Source organism: Carcharodon carcharias, chromosome 22, assembly GCF_017639515.1.
Source record: "Carcharodon carcharias isolate sCarCar2 chromosome 22, sCarCar2.pri, whole genome shotgun sequence".
In the NCBI taxonomy this organism is placed as follows: domain Eukaryota; kingdom Metazoa; phylum Chordata; class Chondrichthyes; order Lamniformes; family Lamnidae; genus Carcharodon; species Carcharodon carcharias.
In genome coordinates, this window is record NC_054488.1 from 24,621,758 (window position 1) to 24,642,487 (window position 20,730).

Consider the following 20,730-nt stretch of genomic DNA (forward strand, 5'->3'; position numbering starts at 1 on the left):
CTCTCCTCTCTCAACCCCTGTCTCTCTCTCTCCTCTCTCACCCTGTCTCTTTCTCTCCTCTCTCACCCTGTCTCTCTCTCTCCTCTCTCACCCTGTCTCTCTCTCTCCTCTCTCACCCTGTCTCTCTCTCTCCTCTCTCACCCTGTCTCTCCCTCTCCTCTCTCACCCTGTCTCTCTCTCTCCTCTCTCACCCTGTCTCTCTCTCTCCTCTCTCACCCTGTCTCTCTCTCTCCTCTCTCACCCTGTCTCTCTCTCCTCTCTCACCCTGTCTCTCTCTCTCCTCTCTCACCCTGTCTCTCTCTCTCCTCTCTCACCCTGTCTCTCTCTCTCCTCTCTCACCCTGTCTCTCTCTCTCCTCTCTCACCCTGTCTCTCTCTCTCCTCTCTCACCCTGTCTCTCTCTCTCCTCTCTCACCCTGTCTCTCTCTCTCCTCTCTCACCCTGTCTCTCTCTCTCCTCTCTCACCCTGTCTCTCTCTCTCCTCTCTCACCCTGTCTCTCTCTCTCCTCTCTCACCCTGTCTCTCTCTCTCCTCTCTCACCCTGTCTCTCTCTCTCCTCTCTCACCCTGTCTCTCTCTCTCCTCTCTCACCCTGTCTCTCTCTCTCCTCTCTCACCCTGTCTCTCTCTCTCCTCTCTCACCCTGTCTCTCTCTCTCCTCTCTCACCCTGTCTCTCTCTCTCCTCTCTCACCCTGTCTCTCTCTCTCCTCTCTCACCCTGTCTCTCTCTCTCCTCTCTCACCCTGTCTCTCTCTCTCCTCTCTCACCCTGTCTCTCTCTCTCCTCTCTCAACCCCTGTCTCTCTCTCTCTTCTCTCACCCTGTCTCTCTCTCTCCTCTCACCCTGTCTCTCTCTCTCCTCTCTCAACCTGTCTCTCTCTCTCCTCTCTCACCCTGTCTCTCTCTCTCCTCTCTCACCCTGTCTCTCTCTCTTCTCTGTCACCGTCTCTCTCTCTCCTTTCCCACCCTGTCTCTCTCTCTCTCCTCCCCCACCCTGTGTATCTCAATCCTTCCCCACCGTGTCTCTCTCTTGCTCCTTTCCAACACTCTCTCTCTCTCACTCTCATCTAACCCACCGTGTGTATCTCACTCCTTTCCTAACCAACGTCTCTCTCTCTCCTTTGTGTGTGTGTGGCTCTCTCTCTCCCTCTCCTTTCCCACCCTGTCTCTCTCTATCTCTTTTCCCACCCTGTCCCTCTCTCTCTCTCCGTTCCCACTCTGTGTCACTCTCTCTCCTTTCCCACTGTCACTCTCTCTCCTTTCCCACCCTGTCACTCTCTCTCCTTTCCCACCCTGTCACTCTCTCTCCTTTCCCACTCTGTGCCACTCTCTCTCCTTTCCCACTCTGCGTCACTCTCTCTCCTTTCCCACTCTGCGTCACTCTCTCTCCTTTCCCACTCTGTGTCACTCTCTCTCCTTTCCCACTCTGTGTCACTCTCTCTCCGTTCCCACTCTGCGTCACTCTCTCTCCTTTCCCACTCTGTGTCACTCTCTCTCCTTTCCCACCCTGCGTCACTCTCTCTCCTTTCCCACTCTGTGTCACTCTCTCTCCGTTCCCACTCTGTGTCACTCTCTCTCCTTTCCCACCCTGTGTCACTCTCTCTCCTTTCCCACCCTGTCTCTCTCTCTCCTCTCTCACCCTGTCTCTCTCTCTCACCCTGTCTCTCTCTCTCACCCTGTCTCTCTCTCTCCTCTCTCACCCTGTCTCTCTCTCTCCTCTCTCACCCTGTCTCTCTCTCTCCTCTCTCACCCTGTCTCTCTCTCTCCTCTCTCACCCTGTCTCTCTCTCTCCTCTCTCACCCTGTCTCTCTCTCTCCTCTCTCACCCTGTCTCTCTCTCTCCTCTCTCACCCTGTCTCTCTCTCTCCTCTCTCACCCTGTCTCTCTCTCTCCTCTCTCACCCTGTCTCTCTCTCTCTCCTCTCTCACCCTGTCTCTCTCTCTCTCCTCTCTCACCCTGTCTCTCTCTCTCTCCTCTCTCACCCTGTCTCTCTCTCTCTCCTCTCTCACCCTGTCTCTCTCTCTCTCCTCTCTCACCCTGTCTCTCTCTCTCTCCTCTCTCACCCTGTCTCTCTCTCTCTCCTCTCTCACCCTGTCTCTCTCTCTCTCCTCTCTCACCCTGTCTCTCTCTCTCTCCTCTCTCACCCTGTCTCTCTCTCTCTCCTCTCTCACCCTGTCTCTCTCTCTCTCCTCTCTCACCCTGTCTCTCTCTCTCTCCTCTCTCACCCTGTCTCTCTCTCTCTCCTCTCTCACCCTGTCTCTCTCTCTCTCCTCTCTCACCCTGTCTCTCTCTCTCTCCTCTCTCACCCTGTCTCTCTCTCTCTCCTCTCTCACCCTGTCTCTCTCTCTCTCCTCTCTCACCCTGTCTCTCTCTCTCTCCTCTCTCACCCTGTCTCTCTCTCTCTCCTCTCTCACCCTGTCTCTCTCTCTCTCCTCTCTCACCCTGTCTCTCTCTCTCTCCTCTCTCACCCTGTCTCTCTCTCTCTCCTCTCTCACCCTGTCTCTCTCTCTCTCCTCTCTCACCCTGTCTCTCTCTCTCTCCTCTCTCACCCTGTCTCTCTCTCTCTCCTCTCTCACCCTGTCTCTCTCTCTCTCCTCTCTCACCCTGTCTCTCTCTCTCTCCTCTCTCACCCTGTCTCTCTCTCTCTCCTCTCTCACCCTGTCTCTCTCTCTCTCCTCTCTCACCCTGTCTCTCTCTCTCCTCTCTCACCCTGTCTCTCTCTCTCCTCTCTCACCCTGTCTCTCTCTCTCCTCTCTCACCCTGTCTCTCTCTCTCCTCTCTCACCTTGTCTCTCTCTCTCCTCTCTCACCCTGTCTCTCTCTCTCCTCTCTCACCCTGTCTCTCTCTCTCCTCTCTCACCCTGTCTCTCTCTCTCCTCTCTCACCCTGTCTCTCTCTCTCCTCTCTCACCCTGTCTCTCTCTCTCCTCTCTCACCCTGTCTCTCTCCTCTCTCACCCTGTCTCTCTCTCTCCTCTCTCAACCTGTCTCTCTCTCTCCTCTCTCAACCTGTCTCTCTCTCTCCTCTCTCACCCTGTCTCTCTCTCTCCTCTCTCACCCTGTCTCTCTCTCTCTCCTCTCTCACCCTTTCTCTCTCTCTCTCCTCTCTCACCCTTTCTCTCTCTCTCCTCTCTCACCCTGTCTCTCTCTCTCTCCTCTCTCACCCTGTCTCTCTCTCTCTCTCCTCTCTCACCCTGTCTCTCTCTCTCTCTCCTCTCTCACCCTGTCTCTCTCTCTCTCTCCTCTCTCACCCTGTCTCTCTCTCTCTCCTCTCTCACCCTGTCTCTCTCTCTCTCCTCTCTCACCCTGTCTCTCTCTCTCCTCTCTCACCCTGTCTCTCTCTCTCCTCTCTCACCCTGTCTCTCTCTCTCCTCTCTCACCCTGTCTCTCTCTCTCCTTCCCCAACTTGTGTCTCTCTCCTTTCTCACACTGTCTCTCTCTCTCTCCTTTCCCAGCTTCTCTCTCCTTTTCCACCACGTCCCCGTCTCTCCCTCTCTCTCCTTCTTCACCCTGTCCCCGTCTCTCCCTCTCTTTCCTTCTCCACGCTGGCCCCGTCTCTCCCTCTGTATCTCTCCTTCTCATCCCCATCCCTCCCTCTCTCCTTCCCGTCCCCGTCTCTCCCACCCTCCCTCGCTCCTGTCCCACACTCCCTCGCTCCTGTCCCACTCTTTCCCCTTCAATGAACATTCACTCCCCCTACCACCGATGCAGATTAGCAGCAGTGTCTATCATCTCCAAGCTACACTTCAGAAAGGCTCCTTAGACAGCACCTTCCAAACCCACGACCCCTGCCACCTAGAAGGACAAGGGCAGCAGATAGATGGGAACACCACCACCTGGAAGTTCCCCTCCAAATCACCCACCATTCTGACTTGGAAATAGATCACCGTTCCTTCACTGTAGCTGGGTCAAAATCCTGGAGATCCCTCCCTAACAGCACTGTGGGTCTACCTACACCACATGAGCTGCAGTGGTTGAAGAAGGAAGTTCACCACCTCCTTCTCAAGGGCAACTAGGGATGGGCAATAAATGCTGGCCCAGCCAGTGAAGCCCGCATCCCGTGAATGAATAAAATAAACATGGCGGCAGCTGGCCCAGAATGCAGCGCAGGGGAGGTGTGGCCAGATGCAGATGACAGAAATTGGAAAAAAAGGTCCTAATGAGTAAACAATGTTAAAAGCAAAATGACTTATACTGAAGACTTACTGTATTTGAACAGTTAAACATTGATTGCCACTTCTGATGCAGCAGTCCAAATTCTGAGATGAATAAATTTGGTAATTTGTGAATTAGAACCAGAAAAAAATGATCATGAAATCTGCTCGGTTTGTCATAAAGCTTTAACTGATTCACTAAGTTACATCCGGTAAAGGACATGCCACAACATATCAAGCCTGGCTGCTATGAATCCAATCTCTCTTCATGTATTTCTCCTCACCGTATATTTCAGTCCCGGTCTATTCCGGTGTGTGCAGCAGGTACAGTTACAGCATTCTCACCTTGTTGAAGTCACAGAGTTTCCAGAAGAGAACCAGCAGCTCCTGATGGAACTGAATTTTCTTGGTAGAGTTGGGTAGGTAGGTCTGGAGCAGTGGGTTATTTAGCAGACGAGCCAGTCCCTTCAGAATGAACTGGAAATCCTAGGCAACCAATGATAAAAAGAAATCACGTTAATTTTTCTGAAATACACACTGAGTTGGTCAGAGTAGTTTTAAGATAGCCTCCCTGCCACAGCACAATTTATTGCAACATTACAGCATATACCCTTTTTAGCTCTGAAGATGTCATATGGACTCAAAACATCAACTCTGCTTCTCTCTCCATAAATGCTGCCAGACCTGCTGAGTTTTTCCACCATTTTCTGTTTTTATTACACCATCTTATTCAAACCAGACAGCTCCAGTATAAAGCAAATTGAACAGTGGTGTTCATAATCTGCGTAGTTCCACATTCATGCTTTTCTTGGTCCCCATTCCTGGTTCTGGTGTCCAGCACAGCCCCTGTGCAATATCATCCATAATGGTATCCAGCACAGTTCCCTATGCGATAGTACCTGTACTGGTGTCCAGCAATGAGCCCTGTGCAATATCACCCATACTGGTGTCCAACACTAACCCCTGTGTGATATCGTCTATGGTATCCAGCATTGTCCTCTGTGCGATATCACCCATACTGGTATGCAGCACTGAGCCCAGGGTGCTATCACCCACACTGACATGAGCACTGTTTGCTCTCACTTCCTTCTCCGGTGTACAAAATAAGAGGTAACTACGCTCCAGCATCCTTATAGCAAATGACGGTGTTCTATTACAACTAGGAGATATGTCATTTGAACTGTAGCGTGACTGACATCTTTCTCCTATCCGAATTTGATCTTGAGCAAAGCCTTTTTGAAAACAAATAAATGGTCATGTGCCGAACACAGGTACAAAAAGGTGTCTTCTTGTTTGTGTGTAATGGTGAACTCACCTTCCTCATCGACTACGATGGTATGAGACGCGAGTTGGCTATGATGGATTGGGAAAAGTTACTTAAAGGGATGATGGTGGATAGGCAATGGCAAACATTCAAAGAGCACATGGGTGAACTGCAACAATTGTTTATTCCTGCCTGACGCAAAAGTAAAACAGGAAAGGTGGCCAAACTATGGCTTACAAGAGAAATTAGAGATAGTATTATATCCAAGGAAGAGGCATACAAATTAGCCAGAAAAAACAACATACCTAAGGATTTGGAGCAGTTTAGAATTCAGCAAAGGAGGACCAAGGGATTGATTAAGAAGGGGGAAATAGAGTATGAGAGTAAGCTTGCAGGGAACATAAAAACTGAGTGTAAAAGTTTCTATCGGTATGTGAAGAAAAAAAGACTGGTGAAGGCAAATGTAGATCCCTTTCAGTCTGAAACAAGGGAATTTATAATGGGGAACAAACAAATGGCTGACCAACTAAATATATACTTTGGTTCTGTCTTCACAAAGGAGGACACAAATAACATACCAGAAATGTTGGGGAACACAGGGTTCAGTGAGAGCGAGGAAGAAATCAATATTAGTAGGGAAATGGTATTGGGGAAACTGACGGGATTGAAGGCCGATAAATCCCCGGGGTTTGATAATCTATATCCCAGAGTACTTAAGGAAGTGTCTCTAGAAATAGTGGTTGCATTGGTGGTCATCTTCCGAGATGCTATAGACTCTGGAACAGTTCCAACAGATTGGACGGTAGCTAATGTAACCCCACTATTTAAAAAGGGAGGCAGAGAGAAAACAGGGAATTATAGACCAGTCAGCTTGACGTCAGACGTGGGTAAAACTCTAGAGTCCATTGTAAAAGATTTAATAGCTGAGCACTTGGAAAACAGTGGCAACATCAGACAGAGTCATCATGGATTTATGAAAGGGAAATCATACTTGACAAATCTACTGGAATTTTTCAAGTATGTAACTAGTAGAGTTGATGAGGGGGAGCCAGTGGATGTGATTTATTTGGACTTTCAGAAGGCTTTCAACAAAGTCCCACATAAGAGATTAGCGTGTAAAATTAAAGCGCATGGGATTGGGGGTAGTGTATTGAGATGGATAGAAAACTGGTTGGAAGACAGGAAACAAAGAGTCAGAATAAACGGGTCTTTGTCCGAACGGCAGGCAGTGACTGGTGGGGTACTGCAGGGATCGGTGCTGGGACCCCAGTTATTCACAATATATATTAATGATTTAGATGAGGGAATTAAATGTAATATCTCCAAATTTGCAGATGACACAAAGCTGGGTGGGAGGGTGAGCTGTGAGGAGGATGCAGAGATGCTTCTGTGTTATTTGGACAAGCTGAGTGAGTGGACAAATGCATGGCAGATGCAGTATAATGTGGATAAATGTGAGATTATCCACTTTGGTAGCAAAAACATGAAGGCAGATTATTATCTGAATGGCTATAAATTGAGAGAGGGGAATGTGCAACGAGACCTGGGTGTCCTTGTACACCAGTTGCTGAAGTTAAGCATGCAGGTACAGCAGACGGTAAAGAAGGCAAATGGTATGTTGGCCTTCATAGTCAGAGGATTCGAGTACAGGAATAAGGATATCTTGCTGCAATTGTACAGGGCCTTGGTGAGACCACACCTGGAATAATGTCTGCAGTTTTGGTCTCCTTATCTGAGGAAGGATGTACTTGCTATAGAGGGAGTGCAGTGAAGGTTTACCAGACTGATTTCTGGGATGGTGGGATTGACATATGAGGAGAGATTGAGTCGATTAGGATTATATTTGCTGGAGTTCAGAAGAATGAAGAAGGATCTCATAGAAACCTATAAAATTCTAACAGGACTAGACGGGGTAGATGCAGGAAGGATGTTCCCGATGACGGGGGAGTCCAGAACCAGGGGTCACAGTCTGAGGATATGGGGTAGACCATTTAGGACTGAGACGAGGAGAAATTTCTTCACTCAGAGAGTAGTGAGCCTGTGGAATTCGTTACCACAGAAAGTAGTTGAGACCAAAACACTATATGATTTCAAGAAGGAGTTAGATATAGCTCTTGGGGCAAAAGGGATCAAAGGGTATGGGGGAGAAAGCAGGAGCAAGCTATTGAGTTGGATGATCAGCCAAGATCATAATGTCATAATGCATGGCGGAGCAGGCTCGAAGGGCCGAACGGCCTACTCCTGCTCCTAGTTTCTATTAACTCCCCAAACAGAGGCAATATTCTGTCCCCAGTCATTGTGAAAACCCTTCAGAATTATAAAAAAACTTCATTAAATTTGCTCTTATCTATTTCTGCTCCACTGGAAACATTCCCACCATCTCAAGTCTCTCCTCAAAAATAGAGCCATTACTTTAGCTTCCCATCTCTGTCATCATCTGGTAATCTTTACTGTACATTAACTATAACATTAATGTGCTTTATAATAGGCATCAGGTTCTATTCCTGTCATGCCCTTAAGTAACAAAATAGATAATTAACTGTTTAAATAAAACCTTACTTTCTGCTTATTTAAAAAATAGACTTTGTTGGACCAAAAACATGGCTGCTACAGGTCACATGATTTGCAAGTTGGCTACAATTACGGAAACTTCCGACATTAACTACAGGACAAAGATCAACCCTTATCCTTGTGGAATTTCACACCTATCACTGTGTGTACCCATTACAATCAACAAAACAAGGGAGCAGCAGTTTGTCTCCCCAGCCTGGACTTATAACAAAAGGAGAGCCATCAAAACTCGTTATACCTGCAGAGGCACTAATAGCCACCATTTATCTCCCAAGATGAACAATGGATTTTGACCAGAGACAAAGAAACTGTTGTTTACCTGAAACTGAGTCATCACTGGGAAACAGTACACGACCTAAGCTCCTACAGCCTTTGCAAAGTTTTACTGTTACATTCCTGGACTGCCAGGGCAGTCTGCTGTTAATATCCAGCCTGTCAACACCAAAGCCGGATTCCAGACTGACAACTAAGCCTGCCTCAAGTCTAAAACTCCTTGAAGCCCAGTTCTCAAGAAGATTCCTGCCATTGCCTGTAAAGCGGAGCAAGTCTCTGGATACCTGCTTCCTGTAAGGACTCCATCCCATTCTCTCAGTTCCTTCACCTCCGTCGTATCTGTTCTGATGATGCCACTTTCAAAATCAGTTCTTCTGACATGTCTTCCTTCTTCCTTAACCAAGGTTTTCCACCCACGGTGGTTGACAGGGCCCTCAACATTGACCGTCCCATCTCCCGTGCATTCGCCCTCACACCTTCCTCTCCCTCCCAGAACCATGATAGAGTCCCCCTTGTCCTCAATTATCACCCCAACAGCCTCCGCATTCAAAGGATCATCCTCTGCCATTTCCACCAACTCCAGCATAACGCCACCACCAAATACATCTTCCCTTCACCTCCTATCAGCATTCCATAGGGACCGTTCCCTCCGGGACACCCTGGTCCACTCCTCCATCACCCCCTGCAGCTCAACCCCCTCCCACGGCACCTTCCCATGCAACCACAGAAAGTGCAACACCTGCCCCTTTACTTCCCCCCTCCTCACTGTTCAAGGGCCCAAATACTCCTTTCAAGTGAAGCAGCATTTCAATTGCACTTCCCTCAGTTTAGTCAACGGCATTCGCTGTTCCCAATGCAGTCTCCTCTGCATTGGAGAGACCAAACGCAGACTAGGTGACCGCTTTGCGGAACACCTTCGGTCTGTCCGCAAGCATCTAGCCTGTCAACACCAAAGCCGGATTCCAGGCTGAAAACTAAGCCTGCCTCAAGTCTAAAACTCCTTGAAGCCAGGTTCTCGACCTACCTGTTGCTTACCATTTCAACACACCACCCTGCTCTCATGCCCACATGTCCGTCCTTTGCCTGGTGCAACGTTCCAGTGAAGCTCAATGCAAACTGGAGGAACAGCACCTCATCTTCCGATTAGGCACTTCCGGACTTAACATTGAGTTCAACAACTTCAAATCGTGAACTCTCTCCTCCATCCCATCCCTTTTCCGATCCCCTTTTTTCTAATAATTATGATATATTTTTTAATATATTTTTCTTTTCCCACCTATTTCTATTATTATTTTAAAATTTATTTCCATCCGTTGTTTTATCTCCACCTTCCAGCCTATTTTGATCCCTTCCACCCACCCCACCCCCACTAGAGCTATCTGTCACTTGCTCGTCCTGCTTTCTACCCTTAATGTCACCATTAGCACATCCTTTAGCTAATATCACCACCGTCAACACCCCTTTGTCCTGTTGTCTATGACATCTTTGGCAATTTCTCCTTTGCCTCCACCTATCACTGGCCCTCTATCCAGTTCCACCTATCCCACCCCCCTTAAACAGCTTATATTTCACCTCATTTCTATTTCTCTTCAGTTCTGATGAAGAGTCATACAGACTCAAAACGTTAACTCTGTCTTCCTCTCCACAGATGCTGTCAGACTGCTGAGTTTTTCCAGCTATTTTTGTTTTTGTTTCAGATTTCCAGCATCCGCAGTATTTTGCTTTTATCTCTGGATACCAACCTCATCTTCTGTGTCATCACCAACTTTAAAGGAATGCTGCAGCTCCTGCTTTCAGCTAGCTTAGCCCGCCTCAATCTTAACTCCTATGTGAAGGAACCCTCACTGAACTCTGACATTCATGTGAATTGGTATTCTTACCTTCGTTTTTTTTTTCTGTTTTAAGTTATTCCTGGTTATAAACCTCTTTTCTTTTCCATCTCCTTCTTGTGTGCTTGTGTTTATGTAGTTGGAACGACCATTCCCCAGGTTTGCATGTATGAATAAACAATACTGCTGATATAACCCTAAAGACAGTTTGCTGTGAGTCATTTTAAAATTGACTTCACAAATTTGAAAAGGGTTTGGGCAAACATGCCACAGCCTATTTCAAAAATTAAAACACCTCTGCTTATGGACAGCCAGCGAGAAAAATAAAGGAGTTAGTTTGCCTCTCTCCCCTGTCCTGTTCTTTAACTCATTTCTGAACTCACTGACCTATATAGGTTTTTGATATCTCAATGTCTGATTTAAAGTTCTAATCCTTAAGCTCAAATCCCTCAAAATCCTTGATTCATATCTCTGCTACCTCCTCTAGCCCCACAACCCTCTGCGGGCTCGGCTTGCCTCCAATTCTGGCTTCTTACACATTCTTGACTTCCTTCACTGCAACACTGGCATTTGTCTTTAGCCGTATAGGCCCTAAGCTCTGGAACTCCCTCCATAAACCTCTTTGCTTCCCCCTCTCCTCCTTTAAGGCCCTCTTTAACACCTACCTCTTTGGTCCAGTTTTTAGTCACCTGTTGTAGTACCTCCTTCTTTGGCTTGGTGCCAATTTCTGCCTGATTGCAATCCTTTTGTTGTTATTATGGGCAACCAAAACTGCACACTTCCAAATGCTCATGGATTTTAGCTTGAATTTTATCCACAGCTGGTTCTAGTCTAACTCGCATGTTGTTAGTTGGTTTATCCTTCTCTCCCAGTGTTACTTTAACTGAGCTTCAGTCTCATCTCATAACTTGCAATAAGCATTCCCCAGAATTTAAACAAAATGTTGCTGTAAAAGATTTAAGGGACTTACCTCTTCTCTATGTATTCTAGACAAGTAGTTGACAAACAGATTCTCAGGACCAGGAGGCTGTAAGTGACAAACAACAAAGTTTGGAACCTGAACCCTGTACTTGGGGATATTTAACATTATTTCCAACGTGTTAAAGTTAATCTTCCTCTCCTGAAGGCCTGTGAGTTAGTACTGACCAACATGGTGCTGATTCATGATATTGTAGATGGTTCCCGAGGGAAACTGACTGGACTTGACCCCAACCAGCGCACAACTCACTTCCACGTTCCTGGGTTAGGGGGGAGGAAACCTAAAATCTTTCAACCAGTATAGAAACAAAAGTAGACCATTCATCCCTTCAAGCTTACTCCAGCATTCTATTAGACCATGCCCGATCTGTACTTTGCCCCTCCACATGTCAGGTACCTGCTGAGACTCACAGTTGAGGCTCAAGGTAAAACACTGGCCACTCAGGTGAGCTGCAAGAAAATAACTCATATTGATGGAATCTTCTCCAACACAATATGTGCTTTTGAGATGGGCAAGGGGTTTGGGGAGGTGGCAGGTTGGCGCAGAATCCTGCTCTGGTCCCTGTGACAGAAACAGCAGTCACTAGCTAGGATAGTTTGATATGAAGCCTAATACTCTGTGCATGTTGAAAGCACCAAGTCAGCAGTGAAGAGGTTGATTTTAGCAGGGGCTTGTGTCTTGCGGCCTCACCTCTGTGTCGTCCATGGCAGTGCTCGTTGTGGTCCCATCCACAGAAGGGCTCAGGCTGGTGGATGCATCGTGGTCCAGGGTGGCAATGAGGACCTGGGCAGCCACCTCCACCAGGGGCTCCCGGTAGTCGGAGAAGAGGAGGTGGTTGTATGGGATGCCGTATCCCACAGGGTCATACGCACACACAATGTTCAACAGTGACGTAAACAGCGGCAGCGCATGCCTGAAACACAGCAGTCAACTACGAGTGAGTGAGAGAGCTTACAAAGCAACTAATTGTACAAACAGTGAATTTCTAATTGAGAACTAATACAACATTCGGGAAGGAAGGACAGGTAGAATCCACATAGAGTGGATTCTATCTCACCAATAACCTGCTCAGCAATTCACAGACCTCTTCACAGCTTTGAACCAGACAAGGACACAGCAGCTAAATATCAGAGGAGAGTTGAGGGTAGCTGCCTTCAACAGCAAGGCAGAATTTGACCAAGTATGGCACCAAGCAGCCCTGACATCAGAGGTCAGTAGGGGCTCAGGAGAAAATTCTCCAGTGGCTGGAGTTCATGAGATATGAACATCACTGGCAAGGCCAGTATTTATTGCCCATTCCTCATCTGACTGATGGCATCTCCAACAGTACAGCCGTCTCTCGGTACCGCACTGATGTGTCAGCCTGGATTATGGGCTTAAGTCTCGTATAGACAAGACAGCCATGGCTAACAGCTCAAAATATCCTAATGGATTAAACCCTTGTTGATTACCACCTCCTCATTTTGGGCAGGAAGGGTAGCGGGGTGTGCAGGTCATAACAGTCCATCACACCTGCTCCTAAACATAGTCGTGTCTCGCAATTCCAAAAATAGAGACTTCAGAGAAGGGACAGGGAGCGGGGACAGTGGAACTGTACCACAAAAACCCATAATATCCAGGAATATCACGCCATTCTCACAATGCTTGGAATCTCGTTTTTCCTGCCTGCGCCCCACCTGTTTTCTGTTGAGCAGAAGAATTGGACCCAGGGATTGAGAACGTTCCCCTCCGAGGTGGGTGGGAGGTATACAGCCTCGGAGAAACATGTCAGCAGCAGCTTCAGGAGCTCCGTCCTGTGGGAACAAGAGAAACGCTGGGTGAGGGAGGGAGAGAAATGCCAAACTTTAAAACTGCAGCAAATCCAACTCACCCTTCACTCCATCAGTGTTTAATTGGCTCAAACCTCTGATCCGAGCACTTAATTTACAGCACGGCAAGAGGCCATTCAGCCCACAGGTCCGTGCTGGTATTTATACCCCATAATTCCCATTTTGCTTATTTCTTCCCACCCTGTCCCCTATTCCCTCCCCCCTCTTGTAGGCTCTGGCCTCCACCAGGTCTTCTCTTTTCCAAAGAACTACTGTCTCCTCAATCCTTCCCAATAGATGCATCCTCCCAATCTTGGCAACATCCTTGTAAATCACTCTCTCCAATATTCAGTCAGCTTTTGTAGTCAGGAGACCGGAATGGAGAAGACAGTGGATGCTTTTTGTTATATAATGAATCTTTCAAATTGTAGCAAATACTAACTGATAATCCAGAGAGTGTGATTTCAAATTCCACTATGGGAGTTTAAGAATTTAAATCCAGTTTCAAAGGCAAATCTTGAAATGGAAACCTGAATTAGTAAAAGTGAGTATGAAGCTTTTAAATTGTTGTAAAAACCGATCTGAATCATTAGGGAAGGAAACCTGCCATTTTTACCCATGCTGGTTCTATATGTAACTCCAGCAACAATGTGCTTGACTCTTAACGGCCCTGTGAAATGGCTTAGCACTCAGTTTATCAAACTACCCCCAATGGTTCAAGAACATGGCCCATCTGCAACCTCTCAGTACAAGCAGATGGTCAATAAAAGTTGATTTGTTAACAACACCCACATCCCAAAATAGATGACAAAAAATAAAGACTCATCACAGACTCTGCTCTGCACAAGTTTCGTTTTATTGAAATGACCTTTGCATTACCAAAAATACCAAGTTAGCTGACCCCAGCCAGAGCAAGAAAATGGGGTGTGGCCAACAGCTGATTTCATCTCTGAACACTGTCCTCCTTAGTCATGTCCGTTCTCTGCCAGCCCCAGTCAAGTCTGGTCATTGCCTGTTCTGACCGGCCACTACCCGCTCTGGGCACTGCCTGGAGGAGATTCCAAGAACACGTGGATGATGGGCCACAATCAAACCAATCCTACACCTGTACATCAAGCAGCACTGCAGCTATGCCCTCACCTATTCAGGTCATGAATGTAGTTGTGCGGTGGAGAGTGGGCAAAACCCACCCCAGCCTCCCAGATGTATTCACAGCTGTCGATACAGTGAAGGTCCTCAGCAGTCTCCTGAAAAGAGGTGAATAAGATCAGTGAGTCAGGAGTGAAATCCTACATGAAATCCACCAAACTCCACTCCCCCTCCCTCCATCATCATTAATCAGAAATGTACTTGTATTCAGCAGTCAGTGAGGTAACATCAGTGCTAGGAATTTTTCAAAATTCGTTCATGGGATGTGGCGTCGCTGGCTCGGCCAGCATTTAATGGGGCACATTGCAAAACAGGCACCCAGTGCCAGCATCAAACGCCAGCAGCACAGGCTAGATACAGAGTAAATTCCTCTACACTGTCTCATCAAATACACTTGGTATCAAGATTTACAGATGACAGCAAAATAGGAAGTACAGTTCATTCTCAGAGGACTGCGTGTGTGGGTGCTGGGAGAGCTAGGAGTCTCAGTGGGCAAGTAGTCTGCCACCATTAATAGACTCACATATGATGAAAGACCAGTGGTCAGCTGATGTGAGTGACTCCATCCACCAGGAGTCAGTGCGTTGGCAAGAGGAGAAACAAACACAGGGTCACGATGCTGCAGCGAGCTGACTCTCAACAAAGCCCTACAATATGGCAAGCACAAGCTCCCCAACACTCTCTCTCAACTCGACCTCTAAGATGTTTATTAAGGAAGAGGATGCCAACAAAATGTTGGTCAGAGGCACAGATCATAGAAGTAATGGATGGGTGAAAATTAATAGGCAGGATGCACTGGGAAGGCTGGCTACGCTTGGATAAGTCACTTGGTCCAGATGGCTTGCATCCAGATCGCTGTAGGAAGTGGGGATGGAGATAGATGCCATGATCTTTCAATCTTCCCCAGATAGGGGAAGTTACCAGAGGATTGGAGAGTGTCAAATGTGACACCCTTATTCAACAAAGGGTGCAAGGACGTTCCTAGTAATTAAGACCGGTCAGTGTAACTTCAGTGGTGGTTAGGGTTTAAGAGACAATAATCCCAGGAAACAAAATCCACAAGCATTTGGAGAGGTTCCAGTTAATTACAGGGAGCCAGCACAGATTTGTAAAAGGCAAATCGCTCTTGACTAATCTAACTGAAATTTTTGATGAAATAACAGAGAAGGCTGATGAAGGGAATGCAGTGGATGTTGTCTATATGGATTTTAAGAAAGAGTTTGACTACTTAAAAGGCTGGTTAATAAAATTCAGGCTCATGTCAACTTGGATGAAATGTTGACTTAAGAACAAAAAAGCTGTGACTGGAGGACGGTCGACAGTTAAGTTCCCCTAGGGTTGATGCTAGGACAACAGGATAACATTTCCAGTGCCCGGGGCCAGCACGTGTCTCCAGCTGCAGCTCCTGGAAGCCCGGGTTTCAGAGCTGGAGCGGCAGCTGGGGACATTGTAGAACATCCACGAGGCGGAGAGTATCGTGGATAGCACACATAGCCTGTGGTGTGACCGCCGCTCTAAGAGTCCACAGGTAGGAAGGGAATGGGTGACCACCAGGCAGAGCAAGAGGACTAGGCAGGCAGTGCAGGAATCTCCTGTGGCTATTCCCCTGCAAAAGAGACATACCGCTTTGGATACTGTTGGGGGGAATGGCCTCTCAGGGGAAAGCAGCAACAGCCAAATTTGTTGCACCATAGTTGGCTCTGCTGCACAGGGGAGGAGTAAAAAGTGTGGGAACGCAATAGTTATAGGGGATTCAATTGTAAGGGGTCAAGGATGTGCTCTTTGAATGTTTGCCATTGTCTATCCACCGTCATCCCTTTAAGTAACGTTTCCCAATCCATCATAGACAACTCGCGCCTCATACTATCGTACTTTCCTTTATTAAGATTCAGGACCCTAGTCTCAGAATCAACTATGTCACTCTCCATCTTGGTAAAGAATTCTATTATATTATGGTCGCTCATCACCAAGGGGCCTCGCACAACTAGATTGCCAATTATTCTTTCTCGTTACACAATTAGCAGCTACAGGACATTTTGAAAGGGGAGGGTGAACAGCCAGTGGTCGTGGTACACATTGGTACAAACGACATAGGTAAAAAAAAAGGGATGAGGCTCTAAACGCAGAATATTGGGAGTTAGGAAGTAAGTTGAAAAGTAGGACCTCAAAGGTAGTGATATCAGGATTACTATCAGTGCCAGTGCTAGTCAGTGTAGAAATAGCAGGATATATCGCATGAATACGTGGCTGAAGAGATGGTGTGAGGGAGAGGGTTTCAGATTCCTGGGATATTGGGACCGGTTCTGGGGGAGGTGGGACCAGTACAAACTGGATGGGTTACACCTGGGCAGACTGGGACTGATGTCCGAGGGGGAATATTTGCGAGAGTAGTTGGGGAGGGTTTAAACTAAAATGGCAGGGGGGTGGGAACCTATGCAAGGAGTCAGAGGAAGGGGAATCAAGGACAAGAACAAAAGACAGAAAGGGGAATAAGAAACGTGATAGACTGAGAAATCAAGGGCAAGAATCAAACAGGGCCTCAGTGAAAAATAGTGGGAACGGTACAAGAAATGTTAAAAAGACAAGCCTTATGGCTTTGTGCCTTAAGGCGAGGAGCATTCACAATAAAGTGGATCAATTAACCGCGCAAATAGATGTAAACAGGTATGATATAGTCTGGATTAAGGAGACATGGCTGCAGGTTGAACAGGAATGGGAACTGAACATCCAGGGGTATTCAGTGTTTAGGAAGGACGAACAAAAAGGAAAAGGTGGTGCAGTTGCATTGCTGGTTAAAGAGGAAATTAACACAATAGTGAGGAAAGATATTAGCTCCGACGATGTGGAGTCTGTATGGGTAGAGCTGAGAAACACTAAGGGGCAAAAAACATTAGTGGGGGTTGTATATAGATCCCCAAACTGTAGTGGTGATGTTGGGAATGGTATTAAACAGGAAATTAGAGATGCATGCAATAAAGGAACATCTGTAATTATGGGTGACTTTAATCTGTATATAGATTGGGCAAATCAAATTGGTAACAATACCGTAGAGAAGGAATTCCTGGAGTGTATAAGGGTTTTCTGGACCAATACAAGTGAACAGGCCATCCTGGACAGGGTATTGTGTAATGAGAAGGGAATAATTGGCAATCTAGTTGTGCGAGGCCCCTTGGGGATGAGCGACCATAATATGATAGAATTCTTCACCAAGATGGAGAGTGACGTAGTTGATTCTGAGACTATGGTCCTGAATCTTAATAAAGGAAACTACGATGGTATGAGGCGCGAGTTGGCTATGATGGATTGGGAAATATTACTTAAAGGGATGATGGTGAATAGGCAATGGCAAACAATCAAAGAGCACATGGGTGAACTGCAACAATTATTTATTCCTGCCTGGTGCAAAAGTAAAACAGGAAGGTTGGCCAAATCATGCCTTACAAGGGAAATTAGAGATAGTATTATATCCAAGGAAGAGGCATACAAATTGGCCAGAAAAAACAACAGACCTGGGGATTGGAAGCACTTTAGAATTCAGCAAAGGAGGACCAAGGGATTGATTAAGAAGGGGGAAATAGAGTAGGAGAGTGAGCTTGTGGAGAACATAAAAACTAACAGTTTTTATACATATGTGAAGAGAAAAAGATTGGTGAAGACAAATTTAGGTCCCTTACAGTCAGAAACAGGGGAATTTATAATGGGGAACAAAGAAATGGCTGACCAACTAAATACATACTTTGGTTCTGTCTTCACAAAGGAAGACACAAATAACATACCAGAAATGTTGGGGAACACAGGGTTCAGTGGGAGCAAGGAACTGAAAGAAATCAGTATTAGTAGGGAAATGGTGTTGGGGAAATTGATGGGATTGAAGGTCGATAAATCCCCAGGGCCTGATAATCTACATCCCAGAATACTTAAGGAAGTGGTCCTAGAAATAGTGGTTGCATTGGTGGTCATCTTCCAAGATTCTATAGACAGTTCCTACAGATTGGGGGTAGCTAATGTAACCCCACTATTTAAAAAGGGAGATAGAGAGAAAACAGGGAATCATAGGCCAGTCAGCTTGACGCCGGTGGTGGGTAAAATTCTAGAGTCCATTATAAAAGGTTTAATAGCTGAGCACTTGGAAAACAGTAGCAGAATCGGACAGAGTCAGCAAAGATTTATGAAAGGGAAATCATGCTTGACATATCTACTGGAATTTTTCGAGGATGTAACTAGTAGAGTTGATGAGGGGGAGCCAGTGGATGTGATTTATTTGGACTTTCAGAAGGCTTTCAACAAAGTCCCACATAAGAGATTAGCGTGTAAAATTAAAGCACATGGGATTGGGGGTACTGCATTGAGATGGATAGAAAACTGGTTGGCAGACAAGAAACAAAGATTAGGAATAAACGGGTCTTTTTCCGAATGGCAGGCAGTGACTAGAGGGGTACCGCAGGGATCGGTGCTGGGACCCCAACTATTCACAATATATATATTAATGATTTAGATGAGGGAACTGAATGTAATATCTCCAAATTTGCAGATGACACAAAGCTGGGTGGGAGGGTGAGCTGCGAGGAGCATGCAGAGATGCTTCAGTGTGATTTGGACAAGCTGAGTGAGTGACAAACGCATGGCAGGTGCAGTATAATGTGGAAAAATGTGAGGTTATCCACTTTGGTAGCAAAAACATGAAGGCAGATTATTATCTGAAAGGCTATAAATTGAAAGAGGGGAATGTGCAACGAGACCTGGGTGTCCCTGTACACCAGTCGCTGAAGGTAATCATGCAGTGCAGCAAGCGGTGAAGAAGGCAAAAGGTATGTTGGCCTTCATAGCCAGAGGATTCAAGTACAGGAGCAGGGATGTCTTGCTGCAATTATATAGAGCCTTGGTGAGACCACGTCTGGAATATTGGGTGCAGTTTTGGTCTCCTTATCTGAGGAAGGATATTCTTGCTGTAGAGGGAGTGCAGCGAAGGTTTATCAGACTGATTCCTGGGATGGTGGGACTGACATATAAAGAGATTGAGTCGGTTAGGATTATATTCACTGGAGTTCAGAAGAATGAGGGGGGATCTTATAGAAACCTACAAAATTCTAACAGGGCTAGACAGGGTAGTTGCAGGAAGGATGTTCCCGATGGTGGGGGAGTCCAGAACCAGGGGTCACAGTCTAGGATACTGGGTAGACCATTTAGGACTGAGACGAGGAAAAATTTCTTCACCCAGAGAATGGTGAGCCTGTGGAATTCGTTACCACAGAAAGTAGTTGAGACCAAAACATTGTATGTTTTCAAGAAGGAGTTAGATATAGCTCTTGGGGCGAAAGGGATCAAAGGGTACGGGGAGAAAGCGGGAGCAGGCTATTGAGTTGGATGATCAGCCATGTTCATAATGAATGGCGGAGCAGGCTCGAAGGGCCGAATGGCCTACCCCTGCTCCTATTTTCTATGTATCTATGTAACAGCTTTATTTGAAACATATAAATGATTTAGATATTGGAATATTGAGCAAAATTTCAAAATTTGATGAGAATACCAAACTTGGTGGTGTGGCAATCAGTGGGGCTGATACCAATTGATTACAACAGGACATAGGTAGGCTAGGGGACAAGTGGCAAATGGAAATTAGTACATAGAAAATGTAGGTTGATGCATTGTGGCTTAGGGGCCTAGGCAACGGAAGACGTAGCCACTAATGGTGGAGCGATTAGAATCGGGATGCTCAAGAGGCCAGATTTAAAAGAGCAAAGAAAGCTTGGACAGTTGTGGGCCTGGAGGAGATTAGAGATGGGGGGGGCGGGGAACAAGACCATGGAAGGATTTGAAAACAAGGATAAGAATTTTAAAATCAAGACATTGCTTGACCGGGAGACAAAGTAGGTCAACAAGCACAGGGGTGATAGACAACTGAGACTTGGTGTGAGTTCGGACATGGGCAGCAGGTGTGAGCTCAAGTTTACAGAGGGGAGAATATGTGAGACCAGGTAGGAGTGCATTGGAATAGTCAAGTCTAAGGTAAGAAAGGCTTGAATGAGGGTTTCAGCAGCAGCTGACACAGGGTGAAGCCAGGCATTGTTACAGAAGTGGAAATAGGTCTTAGTGATGGTGCGAACATGTTGTCCGAAACTCATCTCAGGATCAAATGTGGCACCAAGATTGCAAACAGACTGGCTTAATCTCAGACTGTTGTCAGGGAGAGGGATGGAGTTGACAGCTAGGGTATGGGCTTTGGAGTGGGGACAGATAACAATGGCCTCAGTCTTCCAAATACTGTATTTAATCCCAGACATCACCATCACCATCCCTGGGTGTGTCCTATCCCACCGGCAGGACAGACCCAGCAGAGGTGGCGGCAGTGGTATACAGATGGGAAGGAGTTGCTCTGTTAGTCCTCAACATCGACTCCGGACCCCTTGAAGTCTCATGGCACCAGGTCAAACATGGGCAAGGATATCTCCTGCTGATTACTACGTACCCACCCACCTGCCTCAGCTGATGAATCAGTACTCCTCCATTTTGAACACCACTTGGAGGAAGCATGGAGGATGGCAAGGCTGCAGGATGTACTCTGGGTGGGAGACTTCAATGTCCATCACCAAGAGTGGCTCGGTAGCATCACTACTGACCCAGCTGGCCAAGTCCTAAAGGACACGGCTAATAGACTGGGTCTGTGGCAGGTGGTAAGGGAACCAACATGAGGGAAAAACATTTCAGCTCACC

At 46.7% G+C, this 20,730-nt stretch overlaps 1 protein-coding gene across 2 annotated transcripts in view; it reads right to left on the bottom strand.

Annotated features, from left to right (window-relative positions):
• The window catches only part of LOC121293566 (protein HID1), a 313,025-nt gene that overhangs the window by 239,814 nt on the left and 52,481 nt on the right, over positions 1 to 20,730 (bottom strand). For both annotated transcript variants that reach the window (XM_041216610.1, XM_041216611.1), the window contains exons 5-9: positions 14,011 to 14,117; positions 12,739 to 12,855; positions 11,753 to 11,975; positions 11,054 to 11,110; positions 4,492 to 4,632 (exon numbers count right to left, since the gene is read on the bottom strand). In XM_041216610.1, coding sequence (XP_041072544.1) covers positions 4,492 to 4,632; positions 11,054 to 11,110; positions 11,753 to 11,975; positions 12,739 to 12,855; positions 14,011 to 14,117 — 645 coding nt within the window. The remainder of the gene's footprint in view (positions 1 to 4,491; positions 4,633 to 11,053; positions 11,111 to 11,752; positions 11,976 to 12,738; positions 12,856 to 14,010; positions 14,118 to 20,730) is intronic.